Source organism: Staurois parvus, unplaced genomic scaffold (genome assembly GCF_062004578.1).
Source record: "Staurois parvus isolate SC_StPar_1 unplaced genomic scaffold, SC_StPar_1.0 ptg000137l, whole genome shotgun sequence".
Classification (NCBI taxonomy): domain Eukaryota; kingdom Metazoa; phylum Chordata; class Amphibia; order Anura; family Ranidae; genus Staurois; species Staurois parvus.
Window position 1 is genome coordinate 11,099,009 of NW_028317933.1, and position 23,983 is coordinate 11,122,991.

A 23,983-nucleotide genomic window follows, 5' to 3' on the forward strand; every position below is an offset into this window, starting at 1 on the left:
TCATATTTTTTTTACATTGCACCACAATCTTGGCTGCCCTTTAATGTAAATATATGGTTGGTGCAGCTGGAGAGATCAGGCATGGTTTGTTTTAAAGCTCGATTATGGCTTGTTTAGAATTTTTACATAATTAAATGTTCATATTCAGAGCAGATTTACTTGAAGATATGGTGTATCACTAAATTCTGTGCAACCTGATGCCTAGTATTAATCCCTTTCCACTTGCTTTTGGCTTTGCCCATACTTGATTACATCTGTATTGGCATATCCACTGAGAAAACAATGGTGGCATTCATGTTTTACATTTATACAGGGTACAAATATATTATATTAGCAGACGGTAGTAAAGGGGTCCTGTGGCAAGTAGAGACTCAAAGTCTTGCTGCCCAAAGAGGGCACTACACTACAGTACACTTTGCTATATACTAGGCCCAGCCAGTTTGAGAAGCAAAATCATACTCAACTGAAACAAATATCTCCAAGAACATTGTCACTGCAGCTGGCATTGGCTACATTGATCCGAAATATATTTTTTGTAATTATATAAATGTCCTAATTTCTATTCATAAATAGACAGCAGATGAACTTGCCGTTTGAAGTCGGTTTCTCTTTTTAGTAGATTCTCTTTTTCATTCTCCCAGCGTGATAAGACAACGTGATTGCAGGCCAAGAAAATTCTTTCTTCAGATCCTTTGAAATTAAAAAAGGACTGTAGGAACAGAGATCACAGGTTTTGGGAATGGGATCTGAGCTGTGGACCTGAAAGGGCCCAAATGTTCATCTTGCCAATTTCCATTGCTGCTGTATGCAGTGGTGTATTTAGGTTTTGTGCTGCCCTAGGCAACACAAAAATCGACCGCTGCCGACACCCCCCCACCCCCAATTCCCTGCCCCAGTGGTACCGCCCCCTGAAAAATGCCGCCTCGTGGTAAATATGCCCCTGCTCTCCACCAAGTATAGTCCCCCCTCTGTATAGACCCCCCCTCCCTGAGTACAGACCTCATTCCCTACTAAATATAGATCCCCCTCCCTCACTATAGACCCCCCTCCCACTAAGTACAGACCCTTCTCCATCATTATAGACCCCCCCTCTCTCAGTACAGACCCCCCCTCCACTTGTGCTAGCAGGGAGGTGGGGTGGTTGGATATGTGCGGGGGGAGCCCTTTGGGAGGGGAGAAGGCTTGTGCTCTTGTGTCAGGTTGGATTTCAAATCCAAAACCATCTTCTAGCATAGATCCTCTCTCCTCCCAAGGTGCCCCACTCAGCACATATCCTCTTAACCCCCCCAATCACTAATTTTTTTAACCCCCCCCTTCCTAGTCACTCTGTCCCTCTCCTCTGCCCAGGACCAATATAAGAAACTTGGTACAGACCTCAGATCAGCACAAACATGCACAGCGGTGTCTCTCCTACTCCTGCGTACATGTAGACAGCGAAGGAAAAGGAGGCGGCTTCGGTGTGCTCTGCTGGGAGCCAGCCGGGGACAGAGCTGCTGATCAGTGTTGCTGGTGCGGTGTCGGCTCCGATGCCCCTGCTGGTGGACCCTGTTTCGGTCCGCCCACCCCATAGCAATGTCACTGCACACACAGGCAATGAGCAGAGCTGAGCACCGGACACTCCCAGTCCCAGCACTCAGATCACTCTGATCAGTGGAGGCTCCTTCCTCGTCCGGCCACTCAGCTCCTCCTCTCTATCTCCTCTGACCTGACTGTGTGTACCCTGCAGATAACGGCTCCTGTCTGCACTGCCACATCCTGTGTCACTTCTGCAGGGGGGCGCCCCCTGAAAATGCCGCCCTAGGCAAATGCCTTGTTTGCCGGTAAATATGCCCCTGGCTGTATGTCAGCTGCAAGGACTGTACCATCTAGATTCTGCACAAACCAGGGGCGGACTGACCATTTGGAAACTCGGGCACTGCCCGAGGGCCCGGGGTTAGTAGGGGGCCCCATGAGATGAACCTGGTACCTTTTTCATAGGCTTTTTTGAGTTTGGGCAAGGACACAGGGGCCCCATGATCCCCTATTGCCCGGGGGCCCCATGAGTTGTCAGTCCGCCCCTGGCACAAACTACAGATTTTGGTGGTTGTTGTCTTCACTTTGCCATTGTGTCAACCCATTTCATAGTAAGAGTTAAGCTGGTGAAAACATCAAACATCACAAACTAATTGCACAATCTCACCAACTATATAGTTGGAGAGCCTACCTGGCTTTTAGATTATATGTGACTCTATTGCCAATAATATCATTTAAAACAAAGTGTCCCCCTGCAATAAAAATTGTTTATGCTTATTTCTTTTGTAATCTGCACCGACAAACCACACTATATTGAAGAGATAGAGCTGCTTGAAGAATCTTCAGCATCCGACACTTCCGGGTGTGTCAAATTCCTGATCTCCTACTGCACTCTGTGGCTCTTGTCACTAGAGAACAAAGGGGACCAGGCATCTGCTCATTTCATATTTTGAAATGTAAACATCTTTTATGTTAAGAAATGTAGGAAAGGTCTTGTTCAGACTAGGGTCATTCTTTATTTGACCTATCAGTTATGATAGGTCAAATTATAAAAGTAACAAATGGCATTTTGTAAGCATACAGATGGTAGAACATTGCTCTATATACTATTTAAGGACTATTCTTTGAAAATTGAAAAATCATGAGTACTAAATTTTTTTCTAACTCTGTCCAATCAGGATAATGAACCACGCTGCATCCTACAGTACCAAACAGACGAATCAGATGACCAGAGGGAAAGGTACCAGCTATGCCAAGTGACAGAAGAGCAAAGAGATCGATACCCTTTATGTCAGGTTCCTGAAGAGCCAATGGAAAGATACACATTATCACAAGTTCCAGAGGAGCCTTGTGAGAGATTCCAGCTTTGCCCTGTTGTAGAGGAAGAGAGAGAACGTTATCCATTGTGCCAGGTGCCCGAGGAGCCAAGGGAACGGTACCCTTTGTGCCAGTTACCCGAGGAGGAAGAACGGTACCCTCTGTCTCAGGTCCCTGAGGAGCCAAGCGTGAGGTATCCATTGTCAATAGAAGACAAGAGAGAGCGTTACCCTCTGGTTCAGGCTGTATTTGGAGAGCCTGAATTATCCCATACTGAGGCTTTTGACCTTCATCTTCCCAATTTCTTCCGTTCACGCAGTCACAGCTACCTCCGTGCCATACAGGCTGGCTGCTCCCAGGATGATGACACCACATCCCTGCAGTCCATGTCACCCCCCTTACCTATCACCAGCCGGACCCTTCCCAGACACATTGGTAAGTTGAACCCTGAAATGGTGTTTAAAAACAGCTTTTTTGAATTGGCCAAAGTCTTCATAAATTGTCATAATTCCCATATACACTGTGGATGGGTACAATTCAAAATAGCAGCACAGCTGAACTTCTTCTTTTGTGCAGAACACAAATAATGAGTGTCTATGGGGATTTAGGTTATCAGCAGCTTCTGTGCCATGTTATTTACTATTTCTAAGAAATCTTTCTTTAACATACATGCATTTTTACAGAACCTAAAAAGCGAAGATTTGCTATAGGGAAAGTTTAGGAATGTTAATTATGCCTAAGCAGTGCCTTGAAAAAAATTAGCTTTTGTCCTACATTGCTGCTGAAAAATAGCAGTACCCTTCCTGGTATGTGAGTGTGTCTGAGCACTCCTGTGCTTACAGCCTCATAGCTGTATATCTGCTGTGTGAGATCTAAGGCACTGCAGACTCTGATTGCTAGCCCAGTGTGATTTGGGGTGAGATTTCATGAGGTCAGCACTGTGCCACTCACAGTGCTCCATGCTGGAGGCTCTAACATGAGGAAGCAAAGCCCTGCCTCTTCCAAGATGGCCATATCCACACAGAGACAGTGCAGAACAAGGCATGATAAGTCAGCAAAATATTATTTTAAAACAACATTAAGAACTAACACATAAAGGGCACCACTTCCTTATTGTTCTAGTATAGATAAACCACTGGACAAAGGTGGACTTTAAAGGTACCAAATCAGTTAAAATATTCTAAAATATTACTGTTTACAGTATGATTACATATTTAGTAGTCTCAGTCATGGATGCTGTCCACAACCCACACCAATCCACATGCAATATCTATATCTACAGCTCTTCACATTTATTCATAACAAAATAATCATGTCCATGATATGTGCTGGAATGTGTTTTTGGAAGTCTTTAAGTGATTGTAAAGGATCTGGGTTTATTTTTTTAAATAACAAACATGTTATACTTGCCTGCTCTATGCAGTGGTTTTGCACAGAGCAGCACCAATTCTCTTTTTATATCCCCTAGTGGTGCTCCTGGCTCTTACCCCCCCCCTCCGAGTGCCCCCCTTAGCAAGCCATTTGCTATGGGGGCACTCGTGTGTGCTTGCTCCCAAGCTGGCTCTGTGTGTCCACTGACCAGGGGTGGAATGACAACTCATGGGGCCCCCAGGCAATAGGGGATCATGGGGCCCTTGTGTCCTTGTCCAAACTCAAAAAAGCCTATGAAAAAGGTACCAGGGGCATCTCATGGGGCCCCCTACTGACCCCGGGCCCTCGGGCAGTGCCCAAGTTTCCAAATGGTCAGTCCGCCCCTGCCACTGACACAGTATGTGGCTTGGGAGCCCCTACTCCCTCCTCACTGGCTGTGATTGGCTGCTGCTACTGTCTCTGAACCAGCAAGCAGGGAGAGAGCTGAGAGAGCCTCTGCTCTTGAGCATAGCGCTGGATCGTGTTTGGGCTAGGGTTATTGTAAGGGGGGCTGGGGTGGGGAGCTGCATGCAGAAGATTTTTTACCTTAATGTATAGAATGCAAACCTCTAGCCTTTAGAACCACTTTCATTCAATTCACTTGAATAGGCAACTGTAGGTAAAAACACCCAAAAATCAGCACACAGGTAAAAAAAACCTTCTGTGTGCAGCTCTTCCCCCTGCGATCCAGCATTGTGCAGGAGAGAAGCTGCTCTCCCAGCTATCTCCCACCTCATTGGTTCAGAGAAAGCAGCAGGAGCCATTCACAGCCAGTGAGGAAGGAGCGGGCTGAGCCCTGCTTTGTGTGCCAATGGACATACAGAGCAGGGCTTGTGAGTGAACACTCATGTGTGCCCCCATAGCAAGTGGCTTGCTATGGGGGCATTCAGAAGGGGGGAAGAGCCAGGAGCACCAGCAGTGGACCAGAGTGAAGGAGGATCGGGGCTAATCTCTGCAAAACCATTGCACAGAGCAGGTAAGTTTCATAAGTTTGTTACTTTTATGTTTAAGAAAATGTTCTTTTGCTATCACTTTAACAATTCAAAAGGAATCAAATAAAAGAAGTTCAATGTTAGGGTTTTCATACTGCACCACAAATGACAGTCACAGCCCAACATGCCAGACACACACCCTAGGAAAATGAGCAGATTTAAAAATTAAACCTTTCATTCCATGCTTTTCTACACCTAGAGTACAGAAATAGAATTATATTAGTAATACTCAGCAGCCAACGCAGTTAAAATGGGAAAAATCGGTGCTATACTTATACCTCACCCTTAATTACAACTACACACCTACAATTAAAAGCACTAAAATAACCCTGTCACAGACATGGAGAATAAATACCTAGGCACATGAAGGGAAAAGGAATACATTATCAGATGTCACCTTCAGTGAATAGCACATATCAAAACGATCAGTAGATCCCAGTATATACACTGTATGTATATATATATATATATATATACACAGTGCCTTGAAAAAGTATTCATACCCCTTGAAATCTTCCACATTTTGTCATGTTACAACCAAAAACGTAAATGTATTTTATTGGGATTTTATGTGATAGACCAACACAAAGTGTCACATAATTGTGAAGTGGAAGGAACATGATAATTGGTTTTCAAAATTTTTACAAATAAATATGTGAAAAGTGTGGCGTGCATTTGTATTCAGCCCCCCTGAGTCAATACTTTGTAGGACCCCCTTTCACTGCAATTAAAGCTGCAAGTCTTTTTGGGGATGTCTCTACCAGCTTTGCATATCTAGAGAGGGACATTTTTGCCCATTCATCTTTGCAAAATAGCTCAAGCTCTGTCAGATTGGATGGAGAGCATCTGTGAACAGCAATTTTCAAGTCTTGCCACAGATTCTCAATTGGATTGAGGTCTGGACTTTGACTGGGCCATTCTAACACATGAATATGCTTTGATCTAAACCATTCCATTGTAGCTCTGGCTGTATGTTTAGGGCCGTTGTCCTGCTGGAAGGTGGACCTCTGCCCCAGTCTCAAGTCTTTTGCAGACTCTAACAGGTTTTCTTCTAAGATTGCCCTGTATTTGGCTCCATCCATCTTCCCATCAACTCTGACCAGCTTCCCTGTCCTTGCTAAAGAAAAGCACACCCACAACATGATGCTGTCACCACCATGATTCACGGTGGGGATGGTTGTTCAGGGTGATGTGCAGTGTTAGTTTTCCGCCACACATAGCATTTTGTTTTAGGCCAAAAAGTTAAATTTTGGTCTCATCTGACCAGAGCACCTTCTTCCACATGTTTGCTGTGTTCTCCATATGGCTTCTCGCAAACTGTATACGGGACATCTTATGGCTTTCTTTCAACAATGGCTTTCATCTTGCCACTCTTCCATAAAGGCCAGATTTGTGGAGTGCATGACTAATAGTTGTCTTGTGGACAGATTCTCCCACCTGAGCTGTGGATCTCTGCAGCTCCTCCAGAGTTACCATGGGCCTTTTGGCTGCTTCTCTGATTAATGCTCTCCTTGCCCAGCCTGTCAGTTTAGGTGGATGGCCATGTCTTGGTAAGTTTCCAGTTGTGCCATGCTCTTTCCATTTTCAAATGATGGATTGAACAGTGCTCCGTGAGATGTTCAAAGCCTGGGATATATTGTTAGAACCTAACCGTGCTTTAAACTTCTCCACAACTTTATCTCTGAACTGTCTGGTGTGTTCATGAAGCTTTTTGTTCATTAATGTTCTCTAACAAACCTCTGAGGGCTTCACAGAACAGCTGTATTTATACTGAGATTAAATTACATACAGGTGGACTCTATTTACTAATTAGGTGACTTCTGAAGGCAATTGGTTCCACTAGATTTTAGTTAGGGGTATCAGAGTAAAAGGGGCTGAATACAAATGCACGCCACACTTTTCAGATATTAAGCAACTACAGCACATCACTCAGTGCACTACCCATCTGTGCTTCTCATCAGTATTCTCCAAAGAGACAGTGAAGTAGCGACCAAAATGGGTCACATGGCCCCGCCAATTCAAGTATCCCTCTGTCCTTGCCACAGCTGTTGACAAGCATTGAGGGAGCGGACTTTGACCTGGACCCTCAGGTATTGGTTTCTGCTTTATACCGATTTACTAATTAGGTTCCACTAGATTTTAGTTAGGGGTATCAGACTAAAAGGGGCTGAATACAAATGCACGCCACACTTTTCAGATATTTATTTGTAAAAAATGTTCAAAACCATTTATCATTTTCCTTCCACTTCACAATTATGTGCCACTTTGTGTTGGTCTATCACATAAAATCCCAATAAAATACATTTATGTTTTGGTTGTAACATGACAAAATGTGGAAAATGTCAAGGGGTATGAATACAATAAATCCAGCTTGGCCTCCCGTTCCTCCCATGTTTATATATTGGTCACGTATACAACCCATCAAATTAAAGGCCAACAGGAAGGCAAAGAGGGCATGAGGGGGCAGCTTGACTTTCTTGGAGAATATCAAGATTTACATGAAATAATCAACAGCATCTATCTCTGAATCTACTAATCTCTAATTGAGCATATTTTCATCAAATATTCAGTTTGAATTGCCCATGCTTGTGGTACGTTTACTCCATACCTTCCTGGCTCAGCTAAATTATTACTATAAATATAAAATGTAATAGCCTGCACACAGGCATATAATGTACTGGCCAGGGGCGGACTGACCATTTGGAAACTCGGGCACTGCCCGAGAGCCCGGGGTCAGTAGGGGACCCCATGAGATGCCCCTGGTACCTTTTTCATAGGCTTTTTTGAGTTTGGGCAAGAACACAGTCAGTAGGGGGCCCCATGAGATGCCCCTGGTACCTTTTTATAGGCTTTTTTTGAGTTTAGGCAAGAACACAGGGGCCCCATGATCCCCTATTGCCCGGGGGCCCCATGAGTTGTCAGTCCGCCCCTGGTACCGGCATATCTCTAATGTGTGCAGTGCAAATAGGACCAAAGAGAGAGGGACCCACTTGCATGTTACAGGATTATTGGTGATCTGAGTGTGAGGTATGACAAAGATGCACCCTGCAGAGGAGAGAGCACAAAACACATGTTGCTCACTTGCATTCTGAGTTAAATATGTTAAACAGAAATGTATCACATTATACAGATAATTACTTGCTTAATAGTGGCAGTGTAGGCTACATGGAAAAGTGCATCAATTTGTATTAGAGAATTACCATTACTAACATATAGGATACTAAACAGAGAAAGTGAATTTCAGTACAAACCCAAAACTGAACAAAGATACCATAAACAAAGTGTGACTAACCGGTATCATGGACGAGAGCACAAAACACGTGTTGCTCACTTGCATTCCCAGTTTAATGCGAGCTTGTTGGTATTAGTCTCCTGAAGTCACACTACAAATCATTAGAGCTCCCTCTAGCTGCAGCCTACTAATAGCATTATTGGGAGGTTAATTAATTTACTTGCTACTGCACACATTGGGGATTCAATTCAAGAAGCCCTCCTCTGACTAGGCAACTAAAGCACATCACTCAGTGCACTACCCATCCGTGCTGCTCATCAGTATTCTCCAAAGAGACAGTGAAGTAGCGACCCAAATGGGTCACATGGCCCCGCCAATTCAAGCATCCCTCTGTCCTCGCCACAGCTGTTGACAAACATTGATAGAGTGGACATTGACCTGGACCCTCAGGTATTGGTTTCTGCTTTATACCGATAACATGGTATGAATGAGTTTGCACCGTGATTGGAGGGTATTAGAGCTGCTGATACCAGGGAACACTCTGTAGCTGCCATCCGACGAATGGGGAGGTAAAGCCGGGTACACGTAGACCAGCCTTTCTCAATCGGGATTCTGTGGAGCCCTAGGAGTCCTCCAGAGGTTGCTAGGGGTTTCTTGAGCAGTGAGCAAAATCTACCTTTCAGATAAGTAACCACTAAGCCAATTATCTTTTTAGCTATCTGTAAAGGGGGCATTCTACCCCCTGACCACAAATTTAAGAATCATTTTTCCCATTGACCACTATACTAATGTGCCATCAGCTGCAAACATAGTAATTATTAGTAGGGGTTCCCTGAGGAATGTTATTTTAAGGGTTCCTCCATGTTGAAAAGATTGAGAAAGGCTGTGTTTTTCTTAATTCTCTCCTTGCATTGCACTGTATGTGTTCTTATTATCTGATCAGGTGAAACTACAACTTTTATGTGCCCATAGTAAATAGTTGTGCTGCATCCAGGTCCATGGCTTATGGATTTAGATGCAGCACTGCAAAGACCAATGCGAATTAAGCTTCAGTTTTACTCTTCTTGAGGGAGGGGGCCTGGTTTATGATCTTGTACACATACCAACGGTGTTCTGAAAATGCCCCTGATTTAATTTTAGAAATCCAAACACATCTAAATGTGATAAAAAATCCTTTGCATGTGCCTTTTTGAATAGGTTTTCTCTATATGTCCCTCAAGAGTTAGCAAAGGTACTTCTAAATAATGCCAACATTGGTGGCAACTGGCAAGTGGACCTTTCAATCTTACGGTCTTGTACAATCAGATTGTGTGGTGTTTGATCAATTGTACCCCCTACTTTATTTTAATATTCCACATAGTACTTACATCATACTTATGGTGTCAGAATAGTGTCAGTCTTGTGAGATCTAGGACACTAGATAGGAGATATTGGCTTGGTGCCCAACTGCCTGGGGCTAGTGTCGCCATTGCTAGCAAGAAAAGAACTCTGAGAAAGTGTTGGTTCACCAGTTGGCTAACGTAATGTTTCCAAAAAGCCTGTAAATGTGCTGATTTTCTTTGCAAGATGCAAGATGCTCCCCTCTGCCACCAGAGGGCCCGGAAGACAGGAGATGGGCTTCATATTGGGACAAATGAGCAACCAGTTTCTTGTCTCTAGAAAGCAACCTTTAATGTTTTATGAGAGCAACCAGAGATAGGTAAACACAGGGCTGTCAGGGTGCAGGCTGTGCTGCTAGAATCTTGGGTGATGAGCACTATAGGTAACCTGTCTTATTAGGCGTCTCTATAGAGGCAGCAGGGACAAGGGTAAATAATACTTTTAATACCTTTATACTAAAAGTGCACTTATCCTTTAAGCACTGCAAATAGAGGGTTTTATATACAAATACATTGTATATATTAGCAGTATCAATCTGTGCTGTAGACATTTTACTGTATTCATTTCCTCATTAGAAGTGCCTTGCTGCTTGTATTCTGCGTTTTATGTTAGAAAATTGCTTGTACTAATAATGCTTTTTTTCAGGAGAAAAGAAAAAAAAATGCAAACAACAGTGTCACAAATAGAATAATATACTCTATTATAATCAATGTACTACCTCAGTCAGAGTCTGCAGTTAAGAAAAACAGCTCCTGTAATTGAACGATGAATGAGAGGAAATAGCAGCCAGCTTTTAAAGGGAAAGTATAGCATATGTTTGTTGAGCTCATATTATTTTAAGTTTTGTAACTAAAACCAAGATATAAAAATTACCGAAAGGTAAGTATACAATTTTTTGGTTTTCAGGGGCATCATGGCAGCATACCAATGGGACTTAAATATTGCAACTCATGAGAGTTGCAGAAGAAAAACATACTTTACTTACCATAACACCAGAGAGACTGTAACATTGATTTGCCAAAGTTATCAGTAAAGAGGCAGACTGGATCTACTGTGTAATGAGACATGAACATATACAACTGTGGATAGATGACCAGGTCACTGTCCTCCATGTTGTTTCTGGAGAGACTTTACAGAATGCTGCCAGTAAAACAGCAATATAGAATGTGCCCGTACTTGTTCTGGTATTGGGAGACCTTTCATCTTCTAAGCGTTTTGTATGGTTCTGACTAACCGGGAGCTTGACCCTTCCTGGATCAATGCAGGATAATGGAAAGGTTGTCTGTAGATCCGAAGGATTTTGTCACCTCTAGATACATCCATAAGATGGAAACCATGTCTCTGGGGTGGACAGCCCCCATGGATCAGACAATGTTGGTAAGGTAATTTCTGCATTTAGATAGAATGTAGAAATGATCTTTGGAAGAAAATGAAGTCTTGGATGTAGAACCACCACATCTGAGAAGAAGCTTGTTAAGCTATCTTGGTACCCGAAAACTCATCTTTGAGACTTTTCTGCCCAAGGCTATAGCTGTTAAGAATTATGTTTTAAGGGATATGTTCCTCAGGTAGTATTTACTAAGCTTTAAAAACGGAAGGCCTTACCATGTCTCTAGCAGTAGGGAGACCCCATTTTAGAAGGTAAATCTTCTTTTTTCATGCTGGCTTTCGTGTACTGGGTGTTAAACATATGAGTAGGCCATTTAGTCTCCCCAGAGGGCAAATATAGAGCTTAAAGACAGCTACTGCTAAAGGCCCTGGTTTGACCTATTTGGAGGAAGGCTAGGATTCTGTTGACCCCTGGACAAAGGGGATCTTTTGAGTTGGGTTTTGCAAACTGAATGGACTTTTCCGATTCTGTGATATCTTGAGTTTGTAGAAGGTTGCTTTGCTCACAAAGAGGGTTTCTATGACCTGTGATGAGTACCCATCCATTTCACCTTCCGCTTCTCAATCTTCAGGCCATGCACTGTAGTTTATGTGGATTGGGGTAATGAAATTCTCTTTGAGTTAGTAGGTTCAGTATCGCTGGAGGTCACCATGGAACATGGTGCTGAGTTCTCAGGGCAGTGTGAACCACAGTCTCTGTGGCCAGTAGGGAATGATGACAATCAGGACCACTGGTTTGGTTTTCAATCTGCTTAAAAGCCTCATTATTGTGGCTATTGGAGGATATGCATAACTTAAAGAGAAGTGCCACCATTCTGCTCCGATTCTCAGTATGTTTGAAACTGTGTGTTCAGGCAGGAATGTCCGGCAATCTTGCACTACTTGTATCTTGTCTAAATAGTGGGGTTTTTAAATATTAATTGTCCGTTCAAATTCTTTAAAAGTTTTTCTAAGTATATCCTGGTGGCTCTGTAGTGTTTTACAAACTTGTAGTAGGAGAAGGATATCATCCAAATAATGAAATAAATGAAGTTCCCTTCAAAAATGAAGCAAGGCAGTCACCGGGAGTAACATCTTTGAAAGTATGGTGAGCCGATGATATTCCAAAGGGGAGGCAAGCAAACTGGAAGGATTGAACTACAATTGTAAATCAGAGAAATTTCTGAAATTTTACATTGATTGGTTTGGGGAGGTATGCATCTGATAGGTTGACTGAGAGCATCCAGTCCCCCCACACAAATTGTGTGCAGAAAGGAATGGGGAGATGTTTGAACTTTTGGAATTGTTCATATTTGTTTAATTTGTTTGGTGAAATGGCTTGCTTCACCGTTTAAACATATTTTAGAAGAATTTGGGTTTTTTTTGGGTGGACAAGATCAGTTTTGCTTCAAAGAATAGATCTTGTAGTGGAAAAAATCCAACTGTGTCCTTTGACAACAGTTTTGATCACCTATTTGTATGAGTGAATGTTCGCCCATATCAGGATGAATGAGGTTAATCTTGTCCCCACTGCCTCGGTGTGGGCAGACACAAATATTTCTGGCCTTCCTGGGCGGTGGAAGTATTCTTGCTTTTCACCATTTTCACAAAGGGGAATTGTGTGGTCTTCCATGGCCTGCGGTTATACAAACATGTTGCATAATATCGCACAGCTCTGGAACTCAGTGGAACACTGTGTTATGGTGTGTACATGACACACAGAAAACTATTGTTTTTTGTGAGTCATTGCAGTTACCTGCACCATGGGAATGTGTGGGTATTGGAAACACACCAGTGGTAGATAATACATGTTTGCATGCTTTCATGCTTGTTTCATTATAATGGAAATAAAGCACATATTGTGCTTGATAACCAGACATATTATTTCTTGCCCAGGCCCAGGCAGGTTTAGAAAAAAGTGATAGGATTTGGGTGCAGAAAAGCAAGTGTAAGGTAAAAATGTTTTTAGAGCCTTTGTTCTGAGGTTTATGTGTGTCTGTGAGCCTGTCAGTACTTAGCGTATTTTGGGTGCAAGGAATGCTGAATATGTATGCAGTGTATACCAGGGGTGGACTCATGGCGCCCCCAGGAAATAGGGGATCATGGAGCCCCTGTGTCCTTGCCCACACTCAAAGCACACCCAAAAAGCCTATAAAAGGTACCAGGGGCATTTCATGGGGCTCCTGTGTCCTTGCACACACTCAAAGCACACCCACAAAATCCTATAAAAGGTATCGGGGGGATTTAATATGGCCCCCTACTGACCCCGGGCCCTCAGGCAGTGCCCGAATGCTCGAATGGTCAGTCTGCCCCTGGTGTATACAGTGAATAGGCACAGGTTCTGTTTAACCTTCCTAGCGGTATTCCCGAGTGTAGCTCGGGGTAAAATGCCAGTACCAAAAGCGGTAACCCCGGCTTACCATGAGGCGCTGCATAGGGAGTCCCTGCAGAGCTTACCTTGTCCTTCGCTCCCGCGATGTGTCCCCTGCAGCGTCCCCGGCCATCTCCCAGCCAATGCCGGCATTCGGCTTCTGTGTTCCGGTCCCTGCGACGCCAGGATGTACGGGCGGCGGGAAATTTTTAAATTTTAAAAAAATTTCATTTTTTTCAAAACGAATTTTACATAGTAAAACATTGCTGTTTCAAACCATTTCACATATATTTTGTCCCGAGTGCTTTGTCCTGTCCCCTGTCTGCATTTTGACTGTTCTTTCTGCCTGGAAACTTAGAAAAGTCCATGGCGTCCAAAAAGCGTCCCTTTAGGTCAAAAGCGGGTTTAGATCAGCTAGAGAACAGCGATAGTAAATCAGATTCACTTGCAGAATTGAGTGATAATGATTCGTGGGGAAATTCGTCATCAGACACTGAAAACAATTTTGCGACTTTGCTCAGTGATGTGCGAACTTGGCGCTATATTTCAAATTTCAGTGTTTTTGGTTTGATTATATTATTGAATTAAATGTATTATTATTATATTATTATTTTTTATGATTATTTATTAAATTATAATTTATGATTTTGTGTTTCAAATTTTATCATACCCGGGATGTTTAATAGACTCTTGTTCGGACAGATTTCAGTGAGTTATTCCTAAATATTACAGCCTACAATAAAAAAACTACATATTTCCATGCAAAATAATGGTACCGCTTTCAGCACCAAAAATCTGAAATAATCATACCGCTAGGGAGGTTAATCATCCCCTTTTAAGCCACTCCCACTGTTAGGGGCAATCTTTGCATACCCACTATCCACTATAACCTGCATAGCACTATCATCTGTAGGCACCAATCAGGTTTTACGCCATCGCTGCTAGAAACCAAAGCAATGAAACATGATCACTGATTGGTTCCTACAGACCAATTTACTAGCCTTCTGTTATTTGCCTGATTGAGCAAGCCTGTGTTTGTATAATGGCGAAGGCCATGTAATGGACATTGTACATTTTTTTGAAGCTCTGATCCTATTGATCATGAGCTGCCACAAACGGGTGTGTAACATTGCTGAATTGCTGAGCCATCGATTTAATCCATTTTATCCGAAAATGATCAGCCAGTTTCCTGAAGCAGATTGCTGCCGTCTAAGCAGTTCTGCTAATGGGGATGCTTTTTTCACTTAAGCTCTGTTAATACCTCGGAACACAACACTAATGGGATGTCCATTTCCAGTTCCGACCCCGTCCTTCTCTCCTCTGATCCTCCCTGGTTAACACGACTAAATCAGCTAGTGGTCGCTCCATCTTCCTGTTCCAGTTAGATTGCACCATCCCTGCTTTCTCCTCTTTCTGCTGGCTACTGATAAGGTTATTTTTCTTGGTTTAATCTGACATATAGAGCTACACGCATTGCCTCCCTGTGTCTGAGCTAATGTCTGCTCATTCTTCTTTCTTCGTACTTATGTCAGAGTACAGAATAAAGAAACTTAAAGGGAACCTAGGATTACAAAACTAGTGAAACTAACATAAGCTCCTAATCAGAGGAACCATAAATAGAGATGAGCTAGCAATGGGAAATCCACTTTACTGGTGATTAGCCAGAGTGCAGCCCATTACTTGCTCCAGTGGGATTGAGTAATGGACTCCACATGGCTGAGTGAACTGGTAGAAAGTGGTCCGTATGCCGAGAATGAAGGAAATAGTTCCAGAAAACATATGGCCCTAAATGTGAGTACCACTTGGTATAGCATCCAGCCACTGTGTATTTCCACCTGTCATAGCTTTTGACAAGCTGCTGGCAGCGAAGCTAGATACTGCTCCTGTGCCTCCCAGGTGCCCACAAATATGTCAAAGCGATTTGACTCACAAGTGCTAATGTGTATGAGGCCTGTACAGCCACAGGTCTGTGGACATCTGACCATCTCGCCTGTATGAGCTTGTTGGGTGTCCCATTACATTCAATAGATGATATTATGGAGTATACCCCTTCTCTGTTTACAAATCTACAATAATCTTGACTCTTCAGGAACAGCTTTCCGCAACATGTTTGACATGCATCTGTAGGGATTTGTGCCCATTAGGCCAAAAGAGCATTTCTTTGGTCAGATACTGATGTTGGATGAGAAGGTCTGGCTCATAATTGGTTCTCTTTCATCCCAAGGTGCTAAGTAGGGTTGAGGCCAGTGCTCTGTGTAGGCCACTCAAGTCCAGGGCTGTGGATAATGGGGTACCACCAGTCCTCTCGTACGGGCCCCAGGACAGCAGGGTTGGCCCATGCAACTGGGTAAATTGGATGTGGGCAGGGAGAGTGATTGGCATGCTGTAGGTGCCATTACTGGAACCAATCACCTGTATGGCTCTCTCTGTATCAGCTGAAAGCTGGCTTCTTCTCCTCTCCCTCCCGCTGGCTTTCACCTGCTGCAGAGAGAACCATACAGCGGATCGGTTCCAGTAATTGCCCCCCACGCCACACCCATCATCCTCCTTGTGCACCATACATTTCTCTCTGCTGCCCAGGCCCTCACCCACTCAGTGCTGCCAGCTTTCCTCCTTTCCAGCTGCAAGCACACAATAATACCCTTCTGGATGGAGAATGGGGGAAGGGACCAGAAAATATGTCACATTTACCAGCCCCTTCTTTTCCTGAATGAACACAATGAGTGATTGGTACCAATCACTCAGTGTGTTCATTCATAACTGAATCTTAGCAAAATGTGTTTTTTTTTTGGGGGGGGGACTGTCAGGTTGGCTGTATGGGGCCCTGTGGTTTCTAACAGCAGCCCTACTCAAGTCCCTCCACAACAGACTCACTCAACCATGTATTTTTTAAGAACTGACTTTGTGTATGGGGCCAAACTGTTGCCACAAGTGTAAAACAGCACAATTGGGGTCACACAATTGTCTTAAAAGGTTAGTTCACCTATTCAGAAAAATATTAAAAGGTATACTAACACCCTACAACCTACAACCTCTCCAACCACCTGGTCCTCACTGTACTTACCTCTGTGGATGAGCTGTCAGGGCCAACGCAGCCAGTGTAGCAGTTCAGGGATTTGAGTTTCCCACTCTTCTTCCAATTCTTTCTGTAGGGCTTCCAGAACAGATCGGAGCAATTCTGATTGGTCAGTTCCTTACACTTTAAATGTCTTTGTATGGAGTAGCATTAGGAGCATACTGAAATTATCTAAACTCAATCATTTTTAGGGGTGCCCCCATAATTTTGAGCATATATCATTGTAGGTGTGACAGTCAAGTGTCCATAAACTGTTGTGTATATAGTGTATTTATTTGCATCTAATACTAGTAATATACTACTTTCTTATTAGGACATATAAATAGAGATTCCTTGCCCATGATCACCTGTTATGGGGAAAAATGTAATCCCCAGAAGCATTACTGAACAAACCAAGATAAAACATCCCAAAGAACTTCCAGAAACTAATTGGATATATTTTCTAAGGAGTAAAATTACAGTAGCAAAGTCAAAAGCAACTGGCACCCGGAAGAAACCAAGGGGAGGATGCCGGTGCCAGTTCAGGACCTTGCAGGCATCAGACTGTTTAAACACAGGTAAGTATCATTGAATTTAGTTCTGCTTTAAGATGTAACTAACCCCTCCTATCTTTTACAGTCAAGCAGACTGCCATCTTTGCCTCTGTGTGATCTGAACTACTGGGCTAAACCATGGTTATAACACCAGCCATTTAATGGGTTGACTGTTCAGTTGAGCGCACAAGCAATTGTGACAGTTATCATTCACAGCATGCCTTGAATGTAACTGTTTTGGGAAACAGTTAAATCGATGGGTTCAGTTCTGCTTGAAGTTCCGCATTAAGACACATACTTGAGTAGAATCTTTTTTCACAATAAAGTGGAATTAAAGCCATCAATTTAAAGTAGAACTTTAGTCAGAAAATGAATTCCTGCTAGATCACTTCAGGCTGGCTCCTTTTTTACCTATAGCTAGGTAAAACATTAAAAATAAGTGCCTATACTGTTTAAAATCCAGTAGTGCGCTGTCTGACCCTGCTCTGCACATGCTCTGTTGCTCTCTATTCTTGGCACTTTGCCTAAAATCAGAGCCACTAGAGCCCAATCAGCTGACAGCGTTAAAGTGGAAGTAAAGTCTTTTTTTTAACCTGTACCTACAGGTAAGTCTACAATAAGGCCTACCTGTAGGTACACTGAATATCTCTTAAACTTGCACGGTTTCGGAGATATTCACATATTGCAGCTGGTGATGTCATCGATGTACGGTGACTTCCAGCAAGAAGAAACAGGAGCAATGCTGGAGGCAATTTACAACACACACTGATTTTAGTAGCATAATTATTCATGTGGAATGTACTGTCTGTTCTTTTGTTAAAGATCATTGATTGTTATCATTGTTCTGTGTACAGTTCTACTTTAACTGTTTCCCAAAACTGTTATTCTCAAGGCATGGCGTGAAGGATAACTATGACAGCTGGTCTTCTCTCAACCTAACTGTCAAGCCACCTAATGGCTGTTGTCAAAACTAATGACATGTGCAGCACCATGGCAGCTGCAGATCTACCAGAGGCCAATATGGCAGCCTCCTTGGCTGTAAAGGAGAGGATGGTTTAGTTCCACTTTAATTCACCTATCAAATTTTCAATTACCAACTGACAGCTTAAATTTGAAACTAGTTGGTGGCTGCAAGGAACACAGGCCGTATACAAACATGTCCATTACTGCATACAGCTCACAAACTGATTAATATTATTTAATCAATATTTTTTAAATAACTGTGACAAGACATTCTAGTTTTTAAAGTGGAACTTTGGCCAGAAAATTAAGTCCTGCTAGATCACTTCAGGCTGGCCCCATTTATAGGTAAAACATTAGTAATAAATGTTTATACTGCCAGTCCAGTAATATACTCTGCTATACTCTGATATATATATATATATATATATATACTCTGCTCTGCACATGCTCAGTTGCTCTATATTTTTAGGCACTGTGCTGAATTTATAGAGGCCAATTTGCTGACAGCCTAAAGATTTACTGCTGCTAGGGGACTATGGGCTTCAACAAAATGTCAGCCTCCAGCAAGAAGAAACAGGAGCAATGCTGGAGGCAATTTACAGCACACTAATTTTGGTAGCATAATTATTAATGTGGAATGTATGTTTCTTGCTAAAGAACATTATTTTTTATCAAGTTGTTATGGGTAAAGTTCCACTTTAATTAAACTTTTTCTTGGGAACAGTCATATTTGATCATTCCACATACACATTGTACTTCCTACGTGTTCCTAGTTAACCATTTGCCACCCGCCCTATGGCCGAATGGCGGCCGGCAAATGTCATCAGCATTCTGGGTGGACGCCATATGGCGTCTTCCCGCACATGCGCAGATTGCACTCCTGCAGAGCCGCGCAGCGGCGCGATCTGTCACCGGCCGTGTACTTCGGACACGGCCGATGACAGATCTGAGTATCGGCCCCCGTTGCCGGTACCATGTGACCTGCTGTGACCAATCACAGCAGGTCACATGACAGTTGTATACAATGGATGGCTTCATTCATGCCATCCATTGTATACTAGTGTCTAGCTGTGAATGGTCACAGCTAATCACATGCACATGTCATGTGATTAGCTGTGGCCAAATCACAGCTAAGCACAAAAAAAAACAAACAAAAAAAAACCCCTGAATGAATCGATGTCATTCAGGTACCGTATTTTTCGCTCCATAAGACGCACTTTTTCCCCCCCAAAAAAGGGGGGGAAAATGTCAGTGCGTCTTATGGAGCGAATATAAAGCGGCCAGTCTGGTATTTTTGCGGCCACCATGTCAGAATACCGGGCCGGCCGCTCAGCTGTTGTCTCCTGCAGGGCCTTACCTGTTCCTCGCTCCAGCGCTGCACAGTCTTCCCGCGCTGGCTTCTGTGACAGCCGGGTGCCCACTGCACATGTGCTGCGCTTTGTGAATGGTCCGGTGTCTTCTGGGACACATGAAAGGTCCCAGAAGGCGCCGGGCCATTCACAAAGGGAACAGGAACCAAAATTAACTTATCAGTATGTTTTTGGAATGCGGGAATAAACTGGAGTACCTAGAGGAAACCCATGGGGAACATACAAACCCCATGCAGATACTGTCCTGGCCAAGATTCAAACTGAGGACACCACTGCTGCAAGGCATAAGTGCTTTATCTAAGCTACTGTGTGCCCGGTAATGGTGTATTGTTCATTAATCTTTTCTATTGTACTGTTATAATCTGTCTTGTGCCCCAACCTGTTTATTATCCATGATTTAAGCATTCAATTAGAAGGCAAACTCCATCCAAAGATTTTCATTGGAGAGGGATTTAGTTAAAAATGGGTAAATATATTATTCAGTGGGGCTGTTTTCCTAGATGAGTAAGACTGCCAAGACAAAGACCTCAAAAAGAAGAAAGATTTGCATTGCACTGAGTGCTACAGGTTAACCAATAGCCGTTTGGCGGCTGGCAAAATTCTGTAGATTTCCAGGGTGGACGCCATATGGTGTCCTCCTGGGCATGTGCAGTTTTCGCGCTTGCAGAGCGCTTGTACCTCGGACACGGCCGATGATAGATCTGAGTACCGGCCCCCTTTGCCGATACCATGTGACCAATCACAGCAGGTCACATGACAGTTGTATACAATGGATGGCTTCATTCATGCCATCCATTGTATACTAGTGTCTAGCTGTGAATGGTCACAGTGATCACATGCACATGTCATGTGATTAGCTGTGGCCAAATCACAGCTAAGCACAAAAAAAACCCCTGAATGAATCGATGTCATTCAGGTAAATGCTTGCTTATAGCAAAAGTAATTCTTTGCTATAAGCAAATTGTGTAAAAAAGAAATAATGATCACTTCCCCAAAATAGTACAGTGTTACTATGGTAACATTGTACTACTTTGGACGTAGTGAAATATGAAAAAAAAATCTTAAAAAAAAGAACAAAAATGTAATAAAAAATAAAAAGTAAAAAAAAATCACCACCATGCCAGTTATATGATGACGCTGTACTGCACTGGTGACAGTATGTAAAAAAAATTGTGAAAATTATTTTTTTCATTTTTTCATTTTCCGAAAAATTATGACAAAAAAAATACAACTTCAAAAAACTCGCCATGCCTCTTATGAAGTACGTCGGACTGTCTACTTTGCAAAAAGGGGTCATTTGGGGGATATCTGTACTGTTCTGACATTCTTGGACCTCAAGAAATTAGATTGGCTGTCAGTACTTCAGGATTGATCAATATTCAGATCTATACTATAGTTTGTGAACTCTATAACTTTCCTACAAACTAAATAATACATCCTAATTTGGGTTATTTTCACCAAAGACATGTAGCAGAATACATCTCGGCCTAAATTTATGAAGAACAATTATTTATTTGAAAACTTTTATAACAGAAACAAAGAAAAATGTGGGGTTTTTTTCAGAATTTTCGGTCTTTTTTTGTTAATTTAGCAAAAAATAAAAACCCCAGTGGTGATTAAATACCACCAAAAGAAAGCTCTAGTTGCGTGAAGAAAATGATAAAATTTTAGTTTGGGTACAATGTTGTATGACCGCGCAATTGTCATTCAAAGTGTGAGAGTGCTGAAACCTGAAAAATGGCTTGGGCAGGAAGGGGGTAAAAGTGCCCGGTATGGAAATGGTTAAGCTCTGGTTTTATTGAATTTGTAGCCAGGATTCTCTGCTGTAAGGGAGGCCGAGGGGCAATAAAAATGGCTGGCTGAACTGCGGTTGTACTGCACCCCCCCCCGGGCACCCACCTGAACTGTCCCAATACAGTCAGACAGGGCTATACACATGCCACAGTTGTGACGCTTTGCTTCGCTGCTGCAGCATTTTTATTTTAAGGTGCAGAGTGTGACAAATGGCACAGCTTGTCAAACTTGCCAATTAGGTTCATTGGGGCCGTGCTACAACTGTATCCAATGCCAATTACAGGGTTAAATTAGGCGTTGCATCACTGGCCCACTTTGTACTCTCACCCTGGCCATCCTTTACAATCCTGTGTCATTTTTGCCATTTCACTGTCACAAGGCATGTATACATATTTTTGTCCCGGCCATGGCATGTTTACACCCCCATCTGGCTTCCTTTGTAGCTAAAGAGGGGATGGTTGAGATAGGGGGGCTAAAAAATGCATCTCAACCCCGTTTATAGTGCCCTCTGACTGCAAGTGTAAACACAGATTTTTCTATTTTTTTTTACTGAGCTGAAAATGCTGCTAATTTATTTATTACAGGTACTTATATAGCACTGTCAATGTATGCAGCGCTTTTACATCTATATCATACATTCACATCAGTCCCTAACCCTCAAAGGGTGTACAATCTAAGGTCCCTAACTCACATTCATACAAACACATACTAGAGCCAATTAACCTATCAGCATATCTTTGGAGTGTAGGAGGAAACCAGAGTACCCAGGAGGAAACCCACGCAGGCAAAGGGAAAACATGCAAACTCCAGGCAGGTGGTGCTGTGGTTGGGATTTGAACCAATGATGCTAGTACTGCCAGGTAGAAGTGCTAACCATTTAGCCAGTGTACAATTTACTGACATTTATGTGGCTGTGCACACAGGTTTATAAAAAATAATGAGCTGCATTCAGATCAGTTAAAAAAAAGCCGGAACACCTTACAATATTGCGTATTTGACACCTATGTGGGCTCACTCACACAAGCATGTGCGTATTTTCTGCACAGAAGCCAGGATCTTGTTAAAGCTAGCAGAAGATCCTACTTAAAATATTTAACCAAAGTACTCGCATTTATGGCTCACTGACGGATCACCTAATGACAAGTGACAGTGACCCCATCTCCTAAGGTGACTGTCATTACCCCTTCTACTACAGGAGGGCCGGGGAGGGACTAACCTCTCATTACTAATGATACAATGCTAATGGGATTTTCAGCCACAATTGGACCATACACACAGCTGCGTGTACAGAGGAAAATGTGCACCACGTTTAGCGATGTACAAAAAAGTAAGACACGGCTGCATCCAGGACAGTACATATATGCAGATTTTACATCTGTACTCATGTAAACACGTTTAAACACATGTAGACCAGGGGCGGACTGACCATTTGAGCACTCGGGCACTGCCCGAGGGCCCGGGGTCAGTAGGGGGCCCCATGAAATGCCCCTGGTACCTTTTTATAGGCTTTTTTTGGGTGTGCTTTGAGTTTGGGCAAGGACACAAGGGCCCCATGATCCCCCATGCTCGGGGGCCCCGTGAGTTGTCAGTCCGCCCCTGATGTAGACGCATACACATGTAAAATCATTAAGATAACTGTAGACATCTAAACAGGGCAAGATCTAGCCTCTCTGATCTGGGGGTGCAGTAAAAAAAAAAAAGTCAGGGGGGGCATAATGTCAGCGCTGTGTGTTAGTCACTGACAGTCTGTCACACAGTGTTACAACTTGGGAAACACAGGTATGTATTCGGCTGTTTTAGATTAAGGTGATTAAAAAGAATCCTTGCCCCCTTATATCAGATGTCCCTATTAGAGTCCCCCTTTACATTATGAATAGTCATCAGAGTCCCTCTTTGCATCAGGTTCCCATCAGAGTGCCCCTCTACATCAAGGTCCCTATCAGAGTACCCTTTTATACCGGGGTCCCCATCAGAGTCCCCCCTTACATCAGGTATCCCCTTCAGAGTGCTCCCTTACATCAGGGTCTCCACCAGAGTGCCCCCTTACATCAGGGTCCCATCAGAGTGCCCCCTTACATCAGATTTCCCTATCAGAGTGCCCCCTTACATCAGGTGTCCCCTGCAGAATGCCCCCTTACATCAGGGTCTCCATCAGACAGAATGGTGCCCCTTACATTAGTTTCCCCATCAGAGCCCCCCCCCCCTTACATATGATCAATTATCCCCATCAGAGTGCCCCCTTACATCAGTTGTTCCCTGCAGAATGCCCCCTTACATCAGGGTCCCCATCAGAGTGGTGCCCCCTTACATCAGATTTCCCTATCGGAGTGCCCCCTTACATCAGGTGTCCCCTTACATCAGGGTCTCCATCAGAGTCCCCCTTTACATCAGATTTCCCTATCAGAGTGTCCCTTTACATCAGGTGTCCCCTTAAGAATGTCCTCTTATATTAGGGTCTTCATCAGAGTGGTGCCTCCTTACATCCGATTTCCCTATCAGAGTGCCCCCTTACATCAGGTGTCCCCTTCAGAGTGCCCCCTTACATCAGGGTCTCCATCAGAGTGCCCCCTTACTTGATGTGTCCCCTTCATAATGCCCCATTACATCAAGGTCCCCATCAGAGTGGTGTCCCCTTACATCATATTTCTCTATCAGAGTGCCCCCT

The 23,983-nt window shown here is 43.3% G+C and overlaps 1 protein-coding gene across 1 annotated transcript in view; it reads left to right on the forward strand.

Annotated features, from left to right (window-relative positions):
• Positions 1-23,983, forward strand: part of DLGAP4 (DLG associated protein 4) — a 255,491-nt gene that overhangs the window by 153,431 nt on the left and 78,077 nt on the right. Inside the window, exon 6 of the mRNA XM_089673346.1 lies at positions 2,691-3,264. Within this exon, the coding sequence (XP_089529472.1) occupies positions 2,691-3,264 (574 nt within the window). The remainder of the gene's footprint in view (positions 1-2,690; positions 3,265-23,983) is intronic.